This window comes from Martes martes (assembly GCF_963455335.1).
Source record: "Martes martes genome assembly, chromosome: 1".
Classification (NCBI taxonomy): domain Eukaryota; kingdom Metazoa; phylum Chordata; class Mammalia; order Carnivora; family Mustelidae; genus Martes; species Martes martes.
The window spans coordinates 198612833-198635205 of NC_137888.1; the positions used below are offsets into that span (position 1 = coordinate 198612833).

At 39.4% G+C, this 22373-nt stretch overlaps 1 protein-coding gene across 1 annotated transcript in view; it reads right to left on the reverse strand.

Annotated features, from left to right (window-relative positions):
• Positions 1–19736, reverse strand: part of IHO1 (interactor of HORMAD1 1) — a gene marked incomplete at both ends in the record, with an annotated part of 34041 nt that extends 14305 nt beyond the window's left edge. Inside the window, 3 exons of the mRNA XM_080816574.1 lie at positions 13874–14037; positions 15982–16153; positions 19681–19736. Coding sequence (XP_080672700.1) covers positions 13874–14037; positions 15982–16153; positions 19681–19736 — 392 coding nt within the window. The remainder of the gene's footprint in view (positions 1–13873; positions 14038–15981; positions 16154–19680) is intronic.
• Between the last annotated feature and the right edge of the window lie 2637 nt (positions 19737–22373).

Here is a 22373-nt window from a genome sequence, read left to right on the forward strand (position 1 = left end):
ACACAATCTGTTTTTAAGAATGGAGGTAATTTCTGTACAGTCCAATGTTAGTGAATTATTCTGCTTTGAAAATCCACTCATTTTTTCAACAACCTTTTTTTAAAGATTTTATTTATTTATTTGACAGAGAGAGACACAGCGAGAGAGGGAATGCAAGCAAGGGGAGAGAGAGAGGGAGAAGCAGGCTTCTTGCTGAGAAAGGAGCCCGAAAGGAGAAAGGAGTCCTGGGATCAAGACCCTGGGATCATGACCTGAGCTGAAGGCAGACACTTAACCGACTGAGCCACCTAGGCACCCCTCAACAACTATTTATTGAGCCTTCCTTTGTGACAGGTCCTTGATTATAAGCTTCAGTGATATGGAGTAAAAAAAAATTCAACTCCCTACCTTCAGTGAGTTTACCTAGTGGTGTTTTTGAATGTGGTTTTAAGATCCACTCAAATTGAGTGATCTTCTTTAGCAAAAAATTTGATCAAATTTACTGAATCAAATCTTCTGCTTACTGAGATGTCCAATAACAATGTTTTTATATAAATTATAGTACATGCAAAGCTGACAGCAATCTTGCATGAGGACATAGCTGTGCCAATTGCTTATAGTCAGCATTTGTTCTGACTGGTTAGTATTCAAGCTTTATTTTTTTTAAATCACTTTATTGAATTATGGTTGACAGGGAAAAAGCTATACACATTTAATGTATACAAGTTTGGAGATAAGTATACAACTATCAAATCATCACCACAATCTATTCCAAAAACATATCCATCACTTCCAAAAGCTTTCTTTATTTTTTTTTAAGGTTTTTTAATTTATTTGTCAGAGAGAGAGAGAGTGCAAGTAGGAGAGCGGCACGCAAAGGAAGAAGGAGAAGCAGGCTTCCCACTGAGCAAGGAGCCCGATGTGGGACTCGATCCCAGGACGCTGGGATCATGACCTGAGCCAAAGGCAGACACTTAACCAACTGAGCCACCCAGGTGTCCCTCAAAAGCTTTCTCTTACTCTATTTAATAGCAGTAGTAGTGATAAAAACACTTAAAACATTTACCATCTTAGTGCACCTGGGTGGCTCAGTGGGTTAAACCTCTGGGATCGAGCCCCACATCGGGCTCTCTGTTCAGTGGAGAGCCTGCTTCCCCCTCTCTCCCTGCCTGTCTCTGCCTACTTGTGATCTCTTTCTCTGTCAAATAAATTAATAAAATCTTTAAAAAACAATTTACCATCTTAGCAAATTTTAAAGTATACAATAATGTATTGTTAAATATAGGCACTATGAGGTACAGTAGATCTCTAGGATTTACTCATATTGTGTCAACTGAAACTCTGTACCCTTTAATTAATACCTCCCTGTTTGTCCCACACTCTAGTCCCCAGAAACCACCATCCTACTATACTCTGCTTCTTTAACTATTTTACATTCTTCATATAAGTGGTACCATAGTACAGTTGGCCCTTGAACAACTCAGGGGTTAGGGAAGCTGACCCCCCAACACACACACTTGAAAATCTGTATATAAATTTTGACTTCCCCCAAACATAAAAGCCTATTGTTGACGAGAAACTGATAACACAAATAGCCAATTAACACAAATTTTGTATGTTATATGTACTATATACTGTATTCCTACAATAAAGTAAGCTAGAGAAGAGAAAATGTTAAGAAAATCATAAAATACAGGGACGCCTGGGTGGCTCAGTTGGTTAATCCACTGCCTTCGGCTCAGGTCATGATCCCAGAGTCCTGGGATCAAGTCCCACATGGGGCTCCTTGCTCGCCCAGGAGCCTGCTTCTCCCTCTGCCTTCTCTGCCTGCCTCTCCTTCTGCATATGGTCTCTCTCTTTCTCTGACAAAAAATAAATAAAATCTTAAAAAAAAAAGAAAATCATAAAATACAGCACTGTGCTATAAAAATTCATATGTAGGTAGAACTGTACAGTTCAAGCCTGTGTTGTTCAAAGGTCAACTGTATTTGTCTTTCTAAATTAAATTTATTTAATTTAGCATAACATCCTCCAGGTCCATCTATGTTGTCACAAATGACAGAATTTCCTTCTTTTTTAAGGCTGAAGACTATTCCATCGTATATATATACCACATTTTCTTTATCTATTCACCCATTGATGGATACTTAGGTTACCTCCATGTCTTGGTTATTGTAAAGAATGCTGCAATGAATATGGTAATGCAGGTATCTCTTTGAGATCCTGATTTCAATTCCTCTGAATATACACTTAGAAGTGGGGTTGCACCAATTTACATTCCCACCAGCAGCATATAAGGGTTCCTTTTTCTCCGCATTCTAACCAACATTTAGTTGTTGTTGTTGTCGTTGTTGTTTTAATAATGGCTATCCTGATATAAGATATTTCATTGTGGTTTTGATTTGCATTTCTCTGATGTCTAGTGATCTTGAGCACCTTTTTCATACATTTGTATGTGTTCTTTGCATATATGTATATGCAGTTTCTTTGTCCTTAATTACTTAGCCAAGTTAAGGCTAATTAATAGCCCTAATTGGGCTATTTGTTTTTATACTATTGAGCTGTAGGAGCTCCTTATATATTTAATAACCCTTTATTAGATATATGGTTTGTAAATATTTTTTACCATTCTGTAGGCTGCCTTTTTATTTTGTTGATTGCTTCCTTTGCTGTGCAGAAATTTTTAGTTTGATGTTATCCCACTTATCTATTTTTGGTTTTGCTGCCTGTGCTTTTGATGTCATATCCAAGAAATCATGGTCAATGCCAATGTCAAGAAGATTTTACCTATATGTTATTTTTTCTTCTAGGAGTTCTACAGTTTCAAGTCTTATGTTTAAGTCTTTAACCCATTTTGAATTGATTTTTATATATGGTATAGTATAAGGGTCCCTTTTCATTATTTTCCTATGGAGCCAGTTTTTCCAACACCATTTGTTGAAAAGATTAACCTTTCCCATTGTGTATTTGTGGTACTCTTTCATACTGTGTTAAATAGTTAAAACATAACGCCCTGCAAAATCCATGCTAGAGTACAATGCAACCATTAGAAATTATTTTGTATATGAAATAGAAACATAACCATTAAAGATTATTAAATCTAAAAAGATTAAAAAAATAGCCCATAGGAGGGGTGCCTGGGTGGCTCAGTCGTTAAGTGTCTGCCTTAGGCTGGGGTCATGATCCCAGGGTCCTGGGATCGAGCCCTGCATCTGGCTCCTTGCTCAGCAGGGAGCCTGCTTCTCCCTCTCCCATTCCCCCTGCTTGTGTTCCCTTTCTTGCTGTGTCTCTCTCTGTCAAATAAATAAAATCTTTTTTTAAAAAAAAGTCCATAGGAAACAATACATTTTTATTTTAAAAAATAGAGCACCATTATATAAAACATTGTTAATGGAGGTTCACAGAGTAAACTGATTCAAGAGGCACACTTCAGGATCTGACAGACCCAAGATCTCTGCCCAAAACTCCCATTCAGTTTAGATGTGCCCCTTTGGGTGGAGTCTTTCCTGATGTCCCCAGTCAGAGCTGGGAGCCTGTCCTCGGTTACCAAAGCATTTGGATGCAACGTCTACTGTACCATTTACAACTTTGTACTTAGAGTGGAAAGTCCAGAGTTTTTATTTTAGGCTGGTTTGTATCTGACCCTCTTTTCTTTTTAAGTAGTTCTTCAGGTTAGCAGTCTTGGAGGGAAGCAGAGCATCTTTCTTCTGCTAGAGGTTGAGAGTGCCAGGGGTTTGCTTTCTTAGCTTCTCCTGAACACTGGCCCTTTCCCTGACATATAACTTGTCAGACTAGGAGTCAGGAGAAAAAGACTGTGAGTTCTCTCTCTAGTTGCTGTGGCTCCAGTATAAGGAATATAGACCTCTAGGAGAATGGTAAAAGGGTGCAGGGAGGGTCTACTACCCTCTGGGCAGGGGTTAGTGGGCAGCAGAATTTGTAGTGGACTCATTTTGTGGCTGGGTTTGGAGAATTCTCCACGATGGGTAGCACCTAGCAATTGCAAGACTGTTGCAAAAGCGTAAAAGTGGCCTCATTTTCTTCCTTGGAAATCAGAATCCTGATTTTTTTCTCCCTGGATGCACTGCCATCCAGATAGGTGACATTCCCAGACTCCCCTGAAGCTAGGTGTGACCATGTGAGTAAATTTTAGCCAGTGTGAGGTATAAGGAGTGTCACATGTAACTTCAGGAAGAGTCCTAAAGGGAAAGGAAGATACCTTTTCTTCTTTCCTTCATCCATCATTGGTCTGGAACTCTGACAACAGCTGGAACTCCAACAGCCACCAAGCACTGCGAGGACAGGGGTCACACCTTAGGGATGCGAGACCAGAGTGCTGAAAGGAGCCAAATCCTTGAGAACCATGAAGCCACCATCCTAGTCCTGGACTACACACTTCAGGATGATTTTCACATTATAAACATCTATCTTTTAAAATCTTTGTTATTATGAGTGTGTATATACATTATAAACAGTTGAACATAATCCTAGCTAATAAAATGAGCCACCCAATATCTTTTACTCTCTTTTTATTTTATTTTATTTTTTAAAAAGATTTTATTTATTTATTTGTCAGAGAGAGTGAGCACAGGCAGACAGAGAGGCAGGCAGAGGCAGAGGGAGAAGCAGGCTCCCTGCTGAGCAAGTAGCCCGATGTGGGACTCGATCCCAGGACGCTGGGATCACGACCTGAGCCGAAGGCAGCCGCTTAACCAACTGAGCCACCCAGGCGTCCCTTTTACTCTCTTTTTAAATTGTAGTTGACACTCATCACCCATCTAATATCTTTTAATTACTTTTTAACATTAAAAAATTTTTAAGTTAAAATTTGTATGTATGTTTTTGTAAGTAAAATTTTGTAAGTAAAAATTGCGTATGTATGTACACAATTCTGAGTTTTGACACAAATTCAGGGTTCATGTAACCATTACCACAATAAGGAGGGCAGTAGTCAAAGAAAACCTTCATGCTGCCCCTTTGTGGTGAAGTCCAGCTTACATCCTTAACCCTGTAATCACTGATCTATTCACCATCTCTATAGTTTTGTCTTTCTCAGAATGTCATGTAAATGGAGTCATATAGGGGCACCTGGGTGGCTCAGTGGGTTAAGGCCTCTGCCTTCAGCTCAGGTCATGATCTCAGGGTCCTGGAATCGAGCCCCACATTGGGCTCTCTGCTCCTCGGGGAGCCTGCTCCTCCCCCTTCTCTGCCTGCCTCTCTGCCTACTTGTGATCTCTGTCAAATAAATAAAATCTTTAAAATAAATAAATAAATAAATAAATAAATGGAGTCATATAGCATATAACTTTTGGACTGATTTTTTTCACTCAGCATAGTGACTTTGAGATTCACCCATGTAGTTGTATATCAGTAGCTCATTATTTTTTACTGCTGAGTAGTGTTCTGTTGTATGGACATACCATAGTTTGTTAATCCATTTATTTATTTAAGGACATACATGTTGTATCCAGTTTTTGGTGATAATGAACAAAGTTGCTATAAACATTTTTGTACGGGCTTTTGTGTAGACATAAGTTTTCATTTATCTAGGGTAAATGCTTAGGAGTGGAATTACAGAGGCATATAGTAAATTATGTTTACCTTTTTATTTGTTTTTAAGATTTTTATTTATTTGATAGGGCGCCTGGGTGGCTCAGTGGGTTAAAGCCTCTGCCTTCGGGTCAGTTCATGATCCCACTAGAATCGAGCCCCGCATCGGGCTCTCTGCTCAGCAGGGAGCCTGGTTCCCTTCCTCTCTCTCTGCCTGTCTCTCTGCCTACTTGTGATCTCTGTCTGTCAAATAAATAAAATAAAAAACAAAAAATCTTAGGGCGCCTGGGTGGCTCAGTGGGTTAAAGCCTCTGCCTTCGGCTCAGGTCGTGATCCCAGGGTGCTGGGATCGAGCCCCGCATCAGGCTCTCTGCTCCGCGGGGAGCCTGCTTCCTCCTCTCTCTCTGCCTGTTTCTCTGCCTACTTGTGATCTCTGTCTGTCAAATAAATAAATAAAATCTTTAAAAAAAAGATTTTTATTTATTTGAGAGCGAGTGAGTGAGAGAGATCACAGAGGGAGAAGGAGAAGCAGACTCACCACTGAGCAGGGAGCCTGATGCAGGGCTCGATCCCAGAACGCTGAGATCAAGACCTGTGCCAAAGGCAGACGCTTAAATGCCTAAGATGCCTGGCACCCCTTATGTTTACTTTTATAAGAAACTGTCAAACGTGTCCAGAGAGTCTGTGTCATTTCGCATTTCCACCAGTAAGAGTCCCAGTTGCTCTATATCCTTGCCCAGCCCTTGTTATTGTCAGTTTTTATTTAAGTTTAGCCATGCTAAATAGATATGTAATAATATGCCATTGTGATTTTAATTTGTATTTCCAAAATGGCTAATGATGCTGAGCATTATTATGAGCATTTTTGTAATAAGCATTTTCATGTACTTGTTATCCATATGTATTTATTTAAATTTATTTAAGTAATCTCTACATCCAACATGGGGCTTGAATTCACAACCACGAGACCAAGTTACATGCTCTTCCAACTGAGCCAGACAGGTACCCCTATTATCCATATATGGTCTTTTAAGTATCTGTTAAAATCTTTTCCTATTTTTATTGAGTTGTTTATTACTTATTAAGTTTAAGAGTTCTTTTATATTCTGAATATAAGTGCTTTGCTGAAAATGTTTACAAACATTTTTCCCACTCTGTAGCTTTTTTTTTTTTTAAGATTTTATTTATTTATTTGACAGAGAGGGAGAGAGCGATCACAAGTAGGCAGAAAGGAAGACAGAGAGAGAGGGGGAAGCAGATTGCCCACTGAGCAGAGAGCCCGATGCAGGGCTCAATCCCAGGATCCTGAGATCATGACCTGAGCTGAAGACAGAGGCTTAACCTACTGAACCACCCAGGAGTCCCTGTAGCTTTTCTTTTCAAGATTTTTTTTATTTGTGAGAGAGAGCAAGCTAGAGAGCACGAGTGGGAGGGAAGGGCAAAAGAGGAGGGAAAAGCAGACTCCCCACTGAGCAGGGAGCCCAGTGTGAGGCTGGATTCCAGGACCATGAGATCAGGACCTGAGCTGGAGGCAGACAGACACTTCACCAACTGAGCCACCCAGGCACCCCTGTAGCTTGTCATTTCATTCTCTTAATAGTGATTGTTGCAGAACAAACACTTTAAATTTTGGTTAAAAACAAACACACACACACAGGAAAATCTAAGCTAGAACTTTTCATATTCTGAACTCAGGTTTCCTTCCCTCATTGCTACCATTTACTTTTCAGAGTCCTTAAATGCCACATGGACTGTGGTCCAGGGCTTTTAGTTGCATTCAGTGAGGAGGTAGGATGGAGTATGCTTACTCTGTTATACCCTGAAATAGAACCCATTCTACTATCCTTTTAATAAATTCCTTTTCCATTTAAATGAACTTATTTCTATTGTTTACAACCAATAATTCTGGCTTAGTTGTATTATTTACCTATCAAATGTCTGTTTGCCTAACCAGACTAAGAACTACAAAGACAAATTTGTAGTACTGGGCCTAGCACAGTGTTTATTTAGTGAATGAATGAATAAATTTCAATTAGCAATAATCGCACCTCGGGTAAACCTCATTGGCTACGATACTGCCACTGCGCAAAGCTTAAATTTCAATATGGTGATCAACAATTATTGAAAGAACATGGTTATTTTATATTCTACTTGCAGTACTTAGGTGATTTATTAGTTATGAGACTGATCTGTCTTCTCAAATATTACTGACAAACCAATAATCTGGGTCACAGCCATCCATTGTCCTCCTCTAATGGGGAACTGCTTCTTTCTGCATCCAAAAAGTGGTTCTGGTGAAGACTTTCAGTCACATCTCCCTCCTTTCAACCCTATGATCTAAGCAAGCCTATCATAAGCTTCCACTAGGATTTTTCAAATTCAAACTAAGGGAAAAGACTCCCTTTCTCTGTGTTTGTAGGAAGCTGGTCTTTAATAGGAAACAATAAAGTATAGATGGAGAGAGAAGCAAAGAAAAGAGATTCTGATTTCATTTCATTCCCTGTCCTTCCCAGCTTGGTTAAAAGAGCTAATATATCCTCTGTTTTGTCAAAGCTAGTTTGAGGTGAATTTCTATTTGCTACCAAAAGAGTCATAACAAATGCAATCTGAGCTAATTGATTAGGCTTCTTTTGAGATTTCTTTCCCTCATCTTCTCTATAAGTTTGGAAAAATATGTACTTTCACAACACAATATGTAAATCCATGTCTTATAGCATCTCTTACATTTGAACCCTGCACCATGTCTTATCACTTTCCTGCTTCCAAATCTACAGTTGTGTGCATTCTCTCTCAAATTTAAAAATTTTTCACTCCTTTCAACATTTTTTTTTACTTTTTTTTTTTTTTTTAATAGACAGAGATTACAAGTAGTCAAGAGAGGCAGGCAGGGAGAGAGGAGGAAGCAGGCTCCCTGCCGAGCAGAGCCCGATGCGGGGCTCAATCCCAGGACCCGGAGACCATGACCCAAGCCAAAGGCAGAGGCTTTAATCCACTGAGCCACCTAGATGCCCCTTACTTTTTTTTTAAATTAACATATAATGTATTATTTGTTTCAGGGGTACAGGTCTGTGATTCATCAGTCTAACACAATTCACAGCACTCAGCATAGCACATACCCTCCCCAGTGTCCATCACCCAGCCACCCTATCCCTTCCACCCCCTTCAACTCCAGCAACCCTCAGTTTGTTTCCTGGGATTAAGAGTTTCTTATGGTTTGTCTCCCTCTCTGGTTTCATCTTGTTTCATTTTTCCCTCCCTTCCCCATGAACCTCTGTCTTGTTTCTCAAATTCCTCATATCAATGAGATCATATGATAATTGTCTCTCTGATTGACTTTAATTCGCTTAGCATAATATACTCTAGTTCCATCCACGTCATTGCAAATGGCAAGATTTCATTTTTTTTTTTTTTTTTAAAGATTTCACTTATTTATTTGTCAGAGAGAGTGAGCACAGGCAGACAGAGAGGCAGGCAGAGGCAGAGGGAGAAGCAGGCTCCCCGCCGAGCAAGGAGCCCGATGTGGGACTCGATCCCAGAACCCTGGGATCACGACCCGAGCCGAAGGCAGCCGCCCAACCAACTGAGCCACCCAGGTGTCCCAAGATTTCATTTTTTTGATGGCTGCATAATATTTGTGTGTGTGTGTGTTATGCATTCATCTGTGGATAGACATCTAGGCTCTTTCCATGGTTTGACTGTTGTGGGCATTGGTGCTCTAAACATTGGGGTGCGCATGCCCCTTCAGATCCCTACATTTGTATCTTTGGGGTAAATAACCAGTAGTGCAATTGCTGGGTCACAGGGTAGCTCTATTTTAAGCTTTTTGAGGAACCTCCATACTGTTTTCCAGAGTGGCTGCACCAGCTTACATTCCTACCAACAGTGTAGGGGGGTTCCCCTTTCTCCACATCCTCGCCAACACCTGTCGTTTCCTGTGTTAATTTTAGCCATTCTGACTGATGTGAGGTGGTATCTCACTGTGGTTTTGATTTTTATTTCCCTGATGCTGAGCGATGTTGAGCACTTTTTTTTTTTAGATTTTTTTTTTTTTTTGACAGAGATCATAATAAGGAGGTCAAGAGGCAGGCAGAGAGAGGGAGAGGAGGAAGCAGGCTCCCCACTGAGCAGAGAGCCCAACGTGGGGCTTGATCCCAGGACTCTGGGATCATGACCTGAGCTGAAGGCAGAGGCTTAACCCACTGAGCCACCCAGGCGCCCCAAGTTGAGCACTTTTTCACGTGTCTGTTGGCCATCTGGATGTCTTCTTTGCAGAAATGTCTGTTCATATCTTCTACCCATTTCTTCATTGGATTATTTGTTCTTTGGGTGTTGAGTTTGATAAGTTCTTTATAGATTTTTTAAAAAAGATTTTATTTACTTATTTGACAGAGAGAGACACAGTGAGAGAGTGAACACAAACAGAGGGAGTGGGAGAGTGAGAAGCAGGCTTCCTGCTGAGCAGGGAGCCCTATGTGAGGCTCTATTCCAGTACCCTAGGATCATGAACTGAGCCAAAGGCAGTTGCTTAATGACTGAGCCACCCAGGTGCCCCAGTTCTTTACAGATTTTGGATACTAGCCCTTTATCTGATATGTTATTTGCAAGTATCTTCTCCCATTCTGTCGTCGTCTTTTGGTTTTGACTGTTTCCTTTGTTGTGCAAAAGCTTTTAATCTTGATGAAGTCCCAATAGTTCATTTTTGCTCTTGCTTCCCTTGCCCTTGGCAATGTTTCTAGGAGGAAGTGGCTGCTGCTGAGGTGGAAGAGGTTGCTCTCTGTGTTTTCCTCAAGAATTTTGATGGATTCTTGTCTCACATTTAGGTCTTTCATCCATTTTAAGTCTATTTTTGTATGTGGTGTAAGGATATGGTCCAGTTTCATTCTTCTGCATGTGACTGTTCAATTTTCCCAACACCATTTGTTGAAGAGACTGTCTTTTTTCCATTGGACATTCTTTTCTACCTTGTCTAAGATTAGTTGACCATAGAGTTGAGGGTCTACTTCTGAGCTCTCCATTCTGTTCCATTGATCTATGTGTCTGTTTTTGTGCCAGAACCATACAGTCTTGATGATTACAGCTTTGTAATAGAGCTTGAAGTCCGGAATTGTGACGCCGCTGTAATGGTCAAGTTTTCATGTCCGAGAGACCACCAAGGAGCCAACACCGATGCAATCACACAAGGGTATATTTGACAAGCTTAAGCTTGGGCCCAAGTATACCCGACACAGCGGAGTAGGGACTTGGACCCCGATGCTAGTTAAGGCAGGGGTTTTTATGGGTCATTACAAGAGGCTGGGGCGGGGGTGCAGGGAGAAGTTTCAGACTTTTCTGCAGTAAGCTAATTAGCTGTTGCCAGGCTGTTTACAGGGTTAGGTACTTTCTTGGAAGTGTTTACAGGGTTAGGTATAGCGGTTTTTCCTGGAAGTGTTTACAGGGTTAGGTATTCCTGTTACTAAAGCAGGGTAGGGGTCCCTGGAACTAAAGCAGGGTGGGGGTCCCTGGAACTAAAGTAAAGTAGGGGAAAGTTCAGCCCTTGGTCACAGGGGCCTGAGATGGCTGCCGAAGCTAAGATGGCTGTGCTTATGTCAACCCTAAAACTCGAGGTGGGTTGGTTTCTGTTTCTCCACCTCAAGTTTAGCATTAGCGCCAGCACAGCACTCATTTTATCCGCCTCCACAGCCACCAGCTTTGCTTTTCTTTTTCAACATTCCTCTGGCTATTCGAGGTCTTTTCTGGTTCCATACAAATTTTAGGATTATTTGTTCCATTTCTTTGAAAAAAGTTGATGGTATTTTGATAGGGATTGCATTAAATGTGTAAACTGCTCTAGGTAACATAGACATTTTCACATTTGTTCTTCCAATCCATGAGCATGGAACGTTTTTCCTTTTCACATTTTAAATAAGATTTTATTTATTTGCGAGAGAGAGAGAGCATGAGCTGGGGAGGGGGAGCAGACGGAGAAGCAGACTCCTTGCTGAGTGAGGAGCCCAATGCGGGGTTAGATCCTGGGACCCTGGGCCCATGACCTGAGCCAAAGGCAGACACTTAACCACTGAGCCACCCAGGTGACCCTCACTTTTCTTTTAAGTAGGCTCCACACCCAACATAGGGCTTGAACTCATGACCTTGAGATCAAGAGTGGCATCGTCTGCCAACTGAGCCAGTCAGGTACTCCATTCTTACCACATTTCTGACAAGCACTAATTGACCCCCCCCCAAAAAAAGGATCTAAAGTCTAAAATCTTGAGTTTTGGGCCACCTGGGTGGCTCAGTCAATTATGCGACCTACTCTTGATTTTGGCTCAGGTCATGATCTCAGGGTCATGGATAGAGACCTGAGTGGAGTCTGCTTGAGATTCTCTTCTTCTCCCTTTGGCCCCCTCTGTTTACCCCACCCCTGCTCATGCTCATGTTCTCTCTCTAAAATAAATAAACACAATCAAAAGTAATAAAAATAAAATAAAATATTGGGTTTGGGGGCACCTGGGTGGCTCAGTGGGTTAAAGCCTCTGCCTTCGGCTCAGGTCATGATCTCAGGGTCCTGGAATTGAGTCCCGCATTGGGCTCTCTGCTCAGCAGGGAACCTGCTTCCCCCAGTCTCTCTGCCTGCCTCTCTGCCTACTTGTGATCTCTGTCTACCAAATAAATAAATAAAATCTTTAAAAAAATATTGGGTTTTATTTTTGCTAGAATTTATTAAAATTGTGATTTTTGGCCTATCATATAAGTCAATATCTTAAGCTTGAGTTTTTTAATGGAGAGAGATTCTTCAGAATCCTCATTTTTCTATTTAAGTGCTACATATTTTTGCTATCTTGTAAATAATTGTTAACAGAAACTCATTTCACTACAAAAAAAAAAGACGTAAATGATATAGGGAGAGAGAGAAAGGAAGGAAAGAAGAAAATGTTGAAATTTGACATTTCAAAAAAACTTTTTTTAACTACAGAAATCTTATTTTTTTTAAAGTAATCACTACACCCAGCGTGGGGCTCAAACTCACAACCCTGAGATGAAGGGTCGCATGCTCTACCAAGAGAGTCAGCCAGCCTGCCCTGCTGTAGAAATCTTGATCAAACAAAATATTATCCCATGTCTGGAGAACAAAAAAATTTAACATTGATCTAACTGAAGGAGTAAGAAGGTGAGTACTCTGCAGCCCCCTAATAGCCATGAGGGGCGTCTGAGAAACTGGTAGGGTCCTAGAGCCTGGATTCCTAGAGGAAAGAAGTCTCTCAGTGTCTGGGACATGTTTATTTACAAACAGAATCAAACACTTCAAATAGAGCATTTTGCTTTTCTCCCTAAAGGAAGACAGATATTCAAGAGAAAGGATACTTAGTCTAAGAATCCTTAAAGAAGTTCTGGCTTTTCAACATGAAAGTACTATTGGTAACACTAAGTGATACCTCTTCACTGTCACAGAAATAATAAAGTATATCTCTGCTGAGTGTTCTGATTTCCACGATACCTAAAGATGTTCCCTGATAACTTACTACCAAGAAATGAACAACTTAATTTCCTCAGTGACTTCAACTTATTTATTTATGAATTAGTTTAAGAGCCCTAATTTATCTCATGTATTTGCTAAGGTAAATAAATGAATATAAAACTAACAAATAAGACTGTGCATAAAATATAGGGTATATCTTAAAAAACACCAACATTTTGTGGCATCTGCCTGGCTCAGTCAGTGGAGCATGTGACTTATGACTCTTGATCTCGGGGTTATGGGTTTAAGCCCCAGGCTGGGTGTAGAGATTACTTAAAAATAAAATCTTAAAAAAGACAACAACCAACATTTCAGAGTGAGAAAATCAGCCTGAATAGCTTGAATCAGCTTTTTAAAGAATTCATGTGCTGTGCTCACTTCGGCAGCACATATACTAAAATTGGAACCATACAGAGAAGATTAGCATAGCCCCTGCACAAGGATGACACGCAAATTTGTGAAGCATTACATATTTTAAAAAGAAAAAGAATTCGTGTACTATATTCTTAACACTAAAACAACTGTTATCTAATTTCCTAACTTGATGATCTGAAAAGATAACAAATTAAAAGGCAGAATTTTAGCAAAATAAACATAACATTGCTTAACTATTGTATTTCTCTAAGAATTCCTTTAGCTTACTTTTTCAGAGGGCCAGAACTATGGCAGCCAAATTCAAATCTGCCACAAGTCACATTGACAAGTAAACAAATAAAGAGTAATTATTAGATGAGCTATAAAGAAAAAAAGGCAAGAGTGTTATCATGATGAAATAGAATTATTTGACTATTAATATTCCATTTTCTGTTTCCCTCAAAAGAGATGTCTCATCCACTTGAAAGGTCTGCGTACCTGTCACATTTGTCTTTTGCCTTTTTCTTTTTCTCTTCAAACTGTTCCAACAGGCCCTTTGATTTTCCAACTGACAAAGGAAGAGGAAATAAGCCTCTATCGTTGGCATCTGCTCCAAACAGCGGGGGTTTTGTCTGGTACTTTGTGAAAATACTAGGTTCACTCTGTTACATGAAAAAAAAAAAATCACAGCATTTCACATGTGAAAATATTTATAGCATTCACTATTTTCTACACAATGTAGTCACATTTAAGTGCAAACCACAATACTAAGAAACAAAATGGCATGTAGTATTTCCTTTTTATTTCTTATACATTAGAAAATTAGATTAAAATAAGTAAATATTTATTTATTTATTTATTAAAATAAATAAATAAAATTACATTAAAATAAAATAATATTTTTATTAATAAGGTTTCTGCCTTACCAGCCCAGAAATACCAAAAATATCAGCTGTGGGTGCCTGGGTAGCTCAGTCAGTTAAGCGTCTGCCTTTGGCTTAGGTCATGATCTCAGGGCCCTGGGATTGAGTCCCATATCACATCAGGTTCCCTGCTCAGCAGGGAGTCTGCTTCTCCTCTCTCCCTCTGCCTGCTGCTCCCCTTGCTTGTACTCGCTCTCTCTCAAACAAACAAATAAAATCTTAAAAAAGTAGGGGTGCTGGGTGGCTTAGTGGGTTAAGCCTCTGCCTTTGGCTCAGGTCACGATCTCAGGGTCCTGGGATGGAGCCCTGCATCGGGCTCTCTGCTCAGAAGGGAGTCTTCTTCCCCCTCTCTCTCTGCCTTCCTCTGCCTACTTGTGATCTCTCTCTGCCAAATAAATAAACAAAATCTTAAAAAAGAAAAAAAGTACACAGGATGCCTGGCTGACTTAGTAGAGCACATGACTCTTAATCTCAAGGTCATGAGTTCAAGCCCCATGTTGGGTATGGAGCCAACTTAAAAAAAATAACAATAAAAATAAAGTATCAGCTAAAATGGCTTAAAATCAGCTGTACAAATTTGAAGGCAATATCAGAATTCTTTACACTGTCTCTGAGATGATATGTTAAAGTTTACATAATAAGTTTAACTCAATTACTAGTTGAACTAGACTTGTTGGTAAGTTTGACATGGACTGGACAGTAGGCATGCTGGCATGTGGTGAGTCTTTTCTGCATTCTTAGGCAAAAATTACTCTGAAACATTCAGGGAGTACATTTCCTCCTTCATATAACTGGGTACCAATTTTTTTACTGAAATACTTATCTGAGAGAATACCCTAGTATCTTAAAGCACTGACCTCATCTTAACCATGGAGTCTCTATTTGATTCAGTTAAGTCTGTATATAAAGTTAAATCTAGTTTTAGACAAAAATAAATAAATATATAAAAATATTTCTGACCCGGGGCGCCTGGGTGGCTCAGTGGGTTAAGCCTCTGCCTTCGGCTCAGGTCATGATCGCAGGGTTCTGGGATCGAGCCCCGCATCAGGCTCTCTGCTCAGCGGGGAGCCTGCTTCCCCCTCTCTCTCTGCCTGCCTCTCTGCCTACTTGTGATCTCTCTCTCTGTCAAATGAATAAAATCTTAAAAAAAAAAAATTCTGACCCATGAAAGAAGACAAATTGGTCTCAAAAAATTGAGGACTCAGGAGACTTTGTTCTTGATTCTGGCCCTTATCCGTTAACTAAGTCCTCAGAATCCTCATGTCCCTCTTCAAGGAGATAATGTAGCATAGTAGACTAAAATCCACAAAGCACCTAAAGTTTCTTAGAAAAAATGTCCATTTAAAATAAAATTTATGTTACTTTATTCCCACTTTTCTAAAGCTCTTATCTCTTATGAAATTTTCATAAATAATAGTATGTCTTAGAAAATGTCATGCAATATTTGTCTCTCCCTGAGGGTCAAGGTACTGGCAATATTCTACAATATATATATTTTTTCCATTTTAGACTACCAAGTCTATCAGACTACTGAGTTACCAATGAAGTATACATCCATTTAGGAGAGTAAACCTTAGAAATGTATAATTCTAAAATATAATCCAACATAATAAGTCTTCTTTATAGCTTATCTCCATGATGACTATGAAATTTGTGCAGAGAAATTCTGGAAATGAGACTCACGTCCAGAGAATTCTGTTGTGATTGTTTTGGATGTCTCAAGTGGACACCATCCAAGGGTGCTGACAGAGTCTCTGAACTTTCTGGACAGAACTGGGATCCAAAGAGGAACTGGGAATCACTGAGACTGGAGTAATCAGCCTGATTATTATTCCAGCTAGATGACTTAGTGGTCCTGAAATTAAGCAAGAAAAGAGAAGTATGTCAAGTGGACAAACATTCTGAACAAATGAAATAATAATTCACAGCTATTCATTTCAGAATATTCTGGGGAGAGTACTAGTTTGTTCTGACCTCCTCGGCCCCTGAACACTCCCAGTACTACCTATAAAGAAACACAAACAAATTCTGAAAGCCAGGCATTTTCATTTCAGCAACTTGAGAACAATCAGATGGAAATTCAGACATTAAGGACTGACACCATGATTCCTTATACAACAGCACTATGGGCTATAACACCTTTTGGGGGATCAAAGTTCCTGAAATCTTTAGGGATTAAAAGAACATTATCTTTTAAAAAGTTGAATCTGGGGGTGCTTGGGTGGTTCAGTCAGTTGGGCATCCAACTCTTGATATCAGCTCAGGTCATGATCTCAGGGTCATGGAATCGAGCCCTATGTAGGGCTCTGTGCTGGGCATAGAGCCTGCCTGGGATTCTCTCCTTCTGCCCCTTCTTCGCACCCCCCATTCTCTCACTTACTATCTCTAAAAAGAAAGTTGAATCTGTTAATCAGTAAGGGAATAGATAAAAATATGGTATATGCATATAACTGATGCATTAGTCAGAAGCAGTAGATTTACATATAACCACATGAATAAATATCAAAAAATTTAGAATGCAGAAAAAGTAAAAATTGAATGAACTCTGTATCATTCATATAACTTTTTATTCTTAAAGATTTTATTTATTTATTTGACAGACATAGATCACAAGTAGGCAGAGAGGCAGGCAGAGAGAGAGAAGCAGGCTCCCCTCTGAGCAGACAGCCCGATGTGGGGCTCCATCCCAGGACCCTGGGATCATGACCTGAGCCAAAGGCAGAGGCTTTAACCCACTGAGCCACCCAGGCACCCCTAACCTTTTTTTAGAATACAAAGAACCCAGTGTTTTTTTAATGAACAAGAAATCTGAACATTTCAATAAACAAATATATGACTAGCCAATATACAATAAATCGTTAGTTATTAGTACTATTTTTAGTATTTTTCAGCTGTATTGAAACAGATCATTTTATTTTTTTTAATTTTTTTCAGTGTTCCAAGATTCATTGTTTATGCACGACACCCAGTGCTCCATGCAATATGTAACCTTTTAAATCTACATCATACCACACCAAACAAGTATATAAGTGTGTGTGTAGAAGGCGAATTAGAACTCCCATTACTCTCCTAGAGTGTACCTACAGGGAAGAAAGGGAGCAGGATTACAGGGAGAGTAGGAGTCATAATACAAAAAACACGACACCTTAGTTACAGACTGAATGTTTGTATTCTCCAAAAATTCCTATGTTGAAGTCCTAATCCCTAACATGACAATGTTTGGAAATGGGGCCTTTAGGAGGTAATTAGGGTTAAACAAAGTCCTGAGGGTGGAGTCTTCTTGACGGGATTAAGGTTCTTACAAGTAGAAACACTAGAGAGTTTGCCCTCCTTCTTTCTCCTCCACTGAGGACACAGAGAGAAGACAGTTGTCAGCAAGCCAGGAAGGGAGCCCTCACCAGAAATGATCCAGCTGGCATATGATTCTAGGACTTCCAATCTCCAAAACTGAGAAAATAAATTTCTATTGTTGAAGCCATCCAATTTAGGGTACTTTGTTTTGGCAACCCAGCAGACTAATTTAGGCCTCATCCAGACTGAAGAATACGATCAACTCAGATTAGTGCACAGAAGGATCCATTAAACATTGGTTTTGAAACAAGGTGGTGTTCCCTTTCACACCTTTAGTGTCTTATTCTTGTACTTCCAGCTGTGGACTTCCAATTGCTTCCCATGGATATCTACACCAATTTTTATTAAAGGGAGAGTGATACTGATAATGATACAATCACACTTGAACACAGTGTACTGAGTCTATATCAGAGACAGCATAAAAGCAGGCAGACAAGTAAAATACAGTCTTCAAGTTTTTACTTCAAAGACATCTCAGTAAGAATTTTTTACTTAATGCTGTTGTGTGACCTGAAAAAAACACTCTTTTCACTACAATATACAAACACAAATCATTCCTTGTTTAAAAAGCTAAAGCTAGGGGTGCCTGGGTGGCTCAGTGCGTTGGGGCCTCTGCCTTCGGCTCAGGTCATGATCCCAGGGTCCTGGGATACAGCCCCGCTTCGGGCTCTCTGCTCAGCATGGAGCCTGCTTCCTCCTCTCTCTGCCTGCTGTACTTGTGATCTCTGTCTATCAAATAAATAAATAGAATCTTAAAAAAAAAAAAGCTAAAGCTAGGGGCGCCTGGGTGGCTCACTTGGTTAAGCATCTAACTCTTGACTTTGGCTCAGGTCATAATCTCAGGGTGGTAAGTCTGAGCCCTGAGTTGGGGCTCTGCTCTGGGCATGGAGCCCACTTAAGATTCTTGATTCTCTCTCTCCCTCTCCCTCTGCTCCTCCTCCTGTCCTTGCTCTCTGTCCACCCCCCAAGAAATAAATAAGCCAAATCTAAAATAATTTGATAGCATATAACTACATATCCTAAGCCAAAGGAACCATCATATATTGATGCAAGACAAAAAGAAACTCTAATAGTTCAGCACAGGAAAGAGCAATTACTTCACTGATGGAACCATTTTCTAAGATTAGCTAAGGTAATGGGCTGCACACATGTATTATAATATGGGTTGCATAATCATTGCTCAAAATAGCTTAAATAGCTCTCTGTGACTCCCCTCTTAGGTCAAAGAGAATAATCAGCTGGACTGGGAAAAAAAAACTGTGAGCTTATAGAAATATGTAGGATTTGCATCTTAAAGCTACGGTCTAGAATTTAACAAAGATTTTCCCTACTCTGAATCAACTGTAAGCATTTTTTTTTTCTTTTTAAGAAGTAAAAAGCACAGTGCTCTAGGTTTTTATTAAATTAATAACTGTCTTCAGGAAGGTGTTAGGAAGAAAATAAACTATCCAATAATAAAACATACCAAAAGCAATTAGAAATCCCTTAAATATATACCACTTCTGGTGTATATTACCAGAAGTTAGCAATGGCAGGCCCACTGCATGGCTGGCAGACAGAAATGTAAATACTTCAGTGGAGTAGTAGAAGGGGCAATATCTCAGTGAGCCTTGTCAACAGCTGGCTCTTAACTCCACAGGACCTACAAATGGTACCACACAATGTAATACATACCTCAACATTGTCTTGATTTTGCTCCCTGCTGTTTCAATAGTAATTGCTCCAGCCAATGTGAGTTTCTAGATATTGGGCCGTGTCTCATTCTCACAGGCCCCATAGTACCTAGGCCCAGTGCTGGACACAGAGCCACTGCTCAATTAACACATATAGTTGAATTTACATTGTTTTTAAAATCAGAAAATTGGCAAAAGGAAAAAGACAAGGATGGGAGAGCAGTGAAAGGAAGGGAGGAGAAGGGGAAGAAGCTATAGAAGTAACTCTATTACTAATTAATATGTAGGGAAGAGTTTTCTATGGAAACAATACAACTGTAAGATCCTTAGTATCAGAGTATATAACCTGAAAACTTACCCAGAGCCTGAGGGAATACTGAGCATCTCTTTGATATTCCAGACATTAAAATTCATTTCTTATGGTTAACCCTATTAAAAAGAGAGGAATATTAATTTAAAAGTTTAAGATAGTGTAACTTTCCCCCAAAGATTACTTTACTGGTAACTATCATATGTAGATGAGGACATTTCAGCAACTATATTCCCACCCATTTGGTGAAAACTCCCATTATGTGTGTCAGAAACAGGTATTTTCAGGGCACCTGGCTCGCTCAATCAGTGGAGCGTGTAACTCTTGATCTTGGGGGTTATGAGTTTGAGCCCTGTGTTGGGTGTACAGAGTACTTAAAAATAAAATCTTTAAAAAAAGAAAATAGGTATTTTCTGTTACTAAATTGCATACAAACCCCCTCCTTCTTAATACCAGGGAGAGCCTAGTCATCTGTGAAACAGTAAATTTGCATTCCATTTTGTGCTCTTGTCCTTTTCTCTTGCCATCCTATTCTATTAATAGTCTGCTTTTAGGAAAAGACCAATAGACTTTATTTTTCATTGCCTGATACAATGAATGGCTCAATCTATAACCTCTCCCAAAAAGACTAGTTCTCCCCAGATCAGAGGATATGGGAATGCCAAGAGTACTGCGGAATTTGGGCAATAAAGAAGCTTGATGAAGAGTGAGTGCTTTGGGCAAAGTGTTTTCCCACACCTCTTATGAGCATACCTCTTATTGCCTACTGCGCTCATTGCCAACCCAACACACTGCACATTCATTATTATGATCAGAGAGCCTGGATTTTATGAAACAAGCCCAATTTCTAAATTTTGTCTCCCTGATGTCACATTCATAATTATCAGATTACGTAATACCACTGAGAGCATCAGAAAATGATTCCCACACAAACGGTAGGCATATGTGACCAACATCAAATACTCTCCCAACAGAGATCAAATAAAATGAAACACAAGTTCTGAATAAATATAGACATTTTATATTTTTCATAAAATTTAACCTTGTTTAGATAAATCTGTTATATTGCAGTTTTCTAATTTTTTAGAAAAAATAGATGCATTGGAGTGTTATAACCACTTGTTTTGCAAGAATATTAAGCATAGATCACAGGGATCAAGGGGTGAAAGGTATTATCATTTACATAACCCTGCTATATGTTGGGCACAGTGCTAGATATGTTGCAGGATACAAGGTCAATGATTTTGTGAGGCAGGTGTTGCTATCCCCATTTAAAAGTTTGTAAGGATGCACATGGACTAAATAGTTCAAGTTCTATCCAGATTTGGAGGCAAATATGTTCTATACTAGGTCAACCCATTACCAAAGGCCATGCATGCTGTCCTCTCATTCTCAACACTGGCTCTATCTTAAATAGATTCTAGAACCAAGAAACTTTGTGTTTCTCCCTTTATGAGCAGCTTGGTAATGACTTGAAAGGATATGACTTTAGAGGAACAAGATCAAGGTTCAGATCCTGACACCTGCATTTATACTGTGAACTTGGGCAAATTAGCTGACCTCTCTGTTTTTTTGTTTTTTTTCTTTTTTAAGATTTTATGTGGGGCTCAAACCTATAAACCTGAGATCAAGAGTCACATGCTCTACCAACTGATCCAGACAGGTACCCCAAATTATTTAACTTCTTTGAATCCCAGTTTCCTCATCAGTTAAATGAGGACAACACACCTATCTTTAAAAGTAGAGATAGGGTTCAAGAACATGTATATCCAGTGCCTGGATAAGGATACTGGTACTTTTTTGGGCCTTCTTAATTACCTCCTCAGAGACTGCGGCTTCACTATTTTAAAACAAATCTATGGTCTCCTGGAGACTTCGACATTCACCCACTCTCAGTTCAAAGGACTCTCATATGTTAACACACCAAGTCTCTCACACTCACTTAGCTGAGAAGAATAAAGTTGCTGCAAGGTTGGGACTAAATACTAGAATTAATTATTTTGTCTCAGCACTCTTTAACATTGTTTAGACTGTGTAGAATACCTTCAAAGAAGTTCAGTGTAGTATTAATATCCATGATACAAATAAATTAATATTTCATTGAGATGAAAACTGAAGAAAATTCATTTTAAAAACTGGCAATATTGTCCAGGCAGGTTCATAAGTGAATTTTACCAAACATTTAAGAAAGAAAGTATGCCTGACCCTAATACCAAAACCAGACAAAGACATTGTAAGAAAAGAAAACCACAGACCAAGACCTCTCATGAATATGGGTGCAAAATCCTCAACAAAATATTAGCAAATTGAATGCAACAATATATGAAAAGAATGATATATAACTGAGTGATAATTATTCTAGACATGCAAAGCTATTTCAACATTTGAAAATCAAATAATGTAAACTGTCACATCAACAGACTAGAGAAGAAAAATCATATGATCATACAAATGGGTATTAAAAAAACCTTTGGGGGGCCTGGGTCACTCAGTTGGTTGAGTGTCCGACTCTTGATCTCAGCTCAGGTCTTGATCTCAAGGTCCTGAGTTTAAGTTCTGTGTTGGGCTCCATGCCAGGAGTGGAGCCTAATTTAAAAAAATGAATTTTTTTAAAAAGCATTTGACAAAATCCAACACCCATTCATGAGAAAAGCTCTCAGCAAAATAGGAAATAGAGGGGAACTTCCTCAACTTGACAGAAAACATCTACACAAAATTCCAAAGCTAACATCATACTTAAT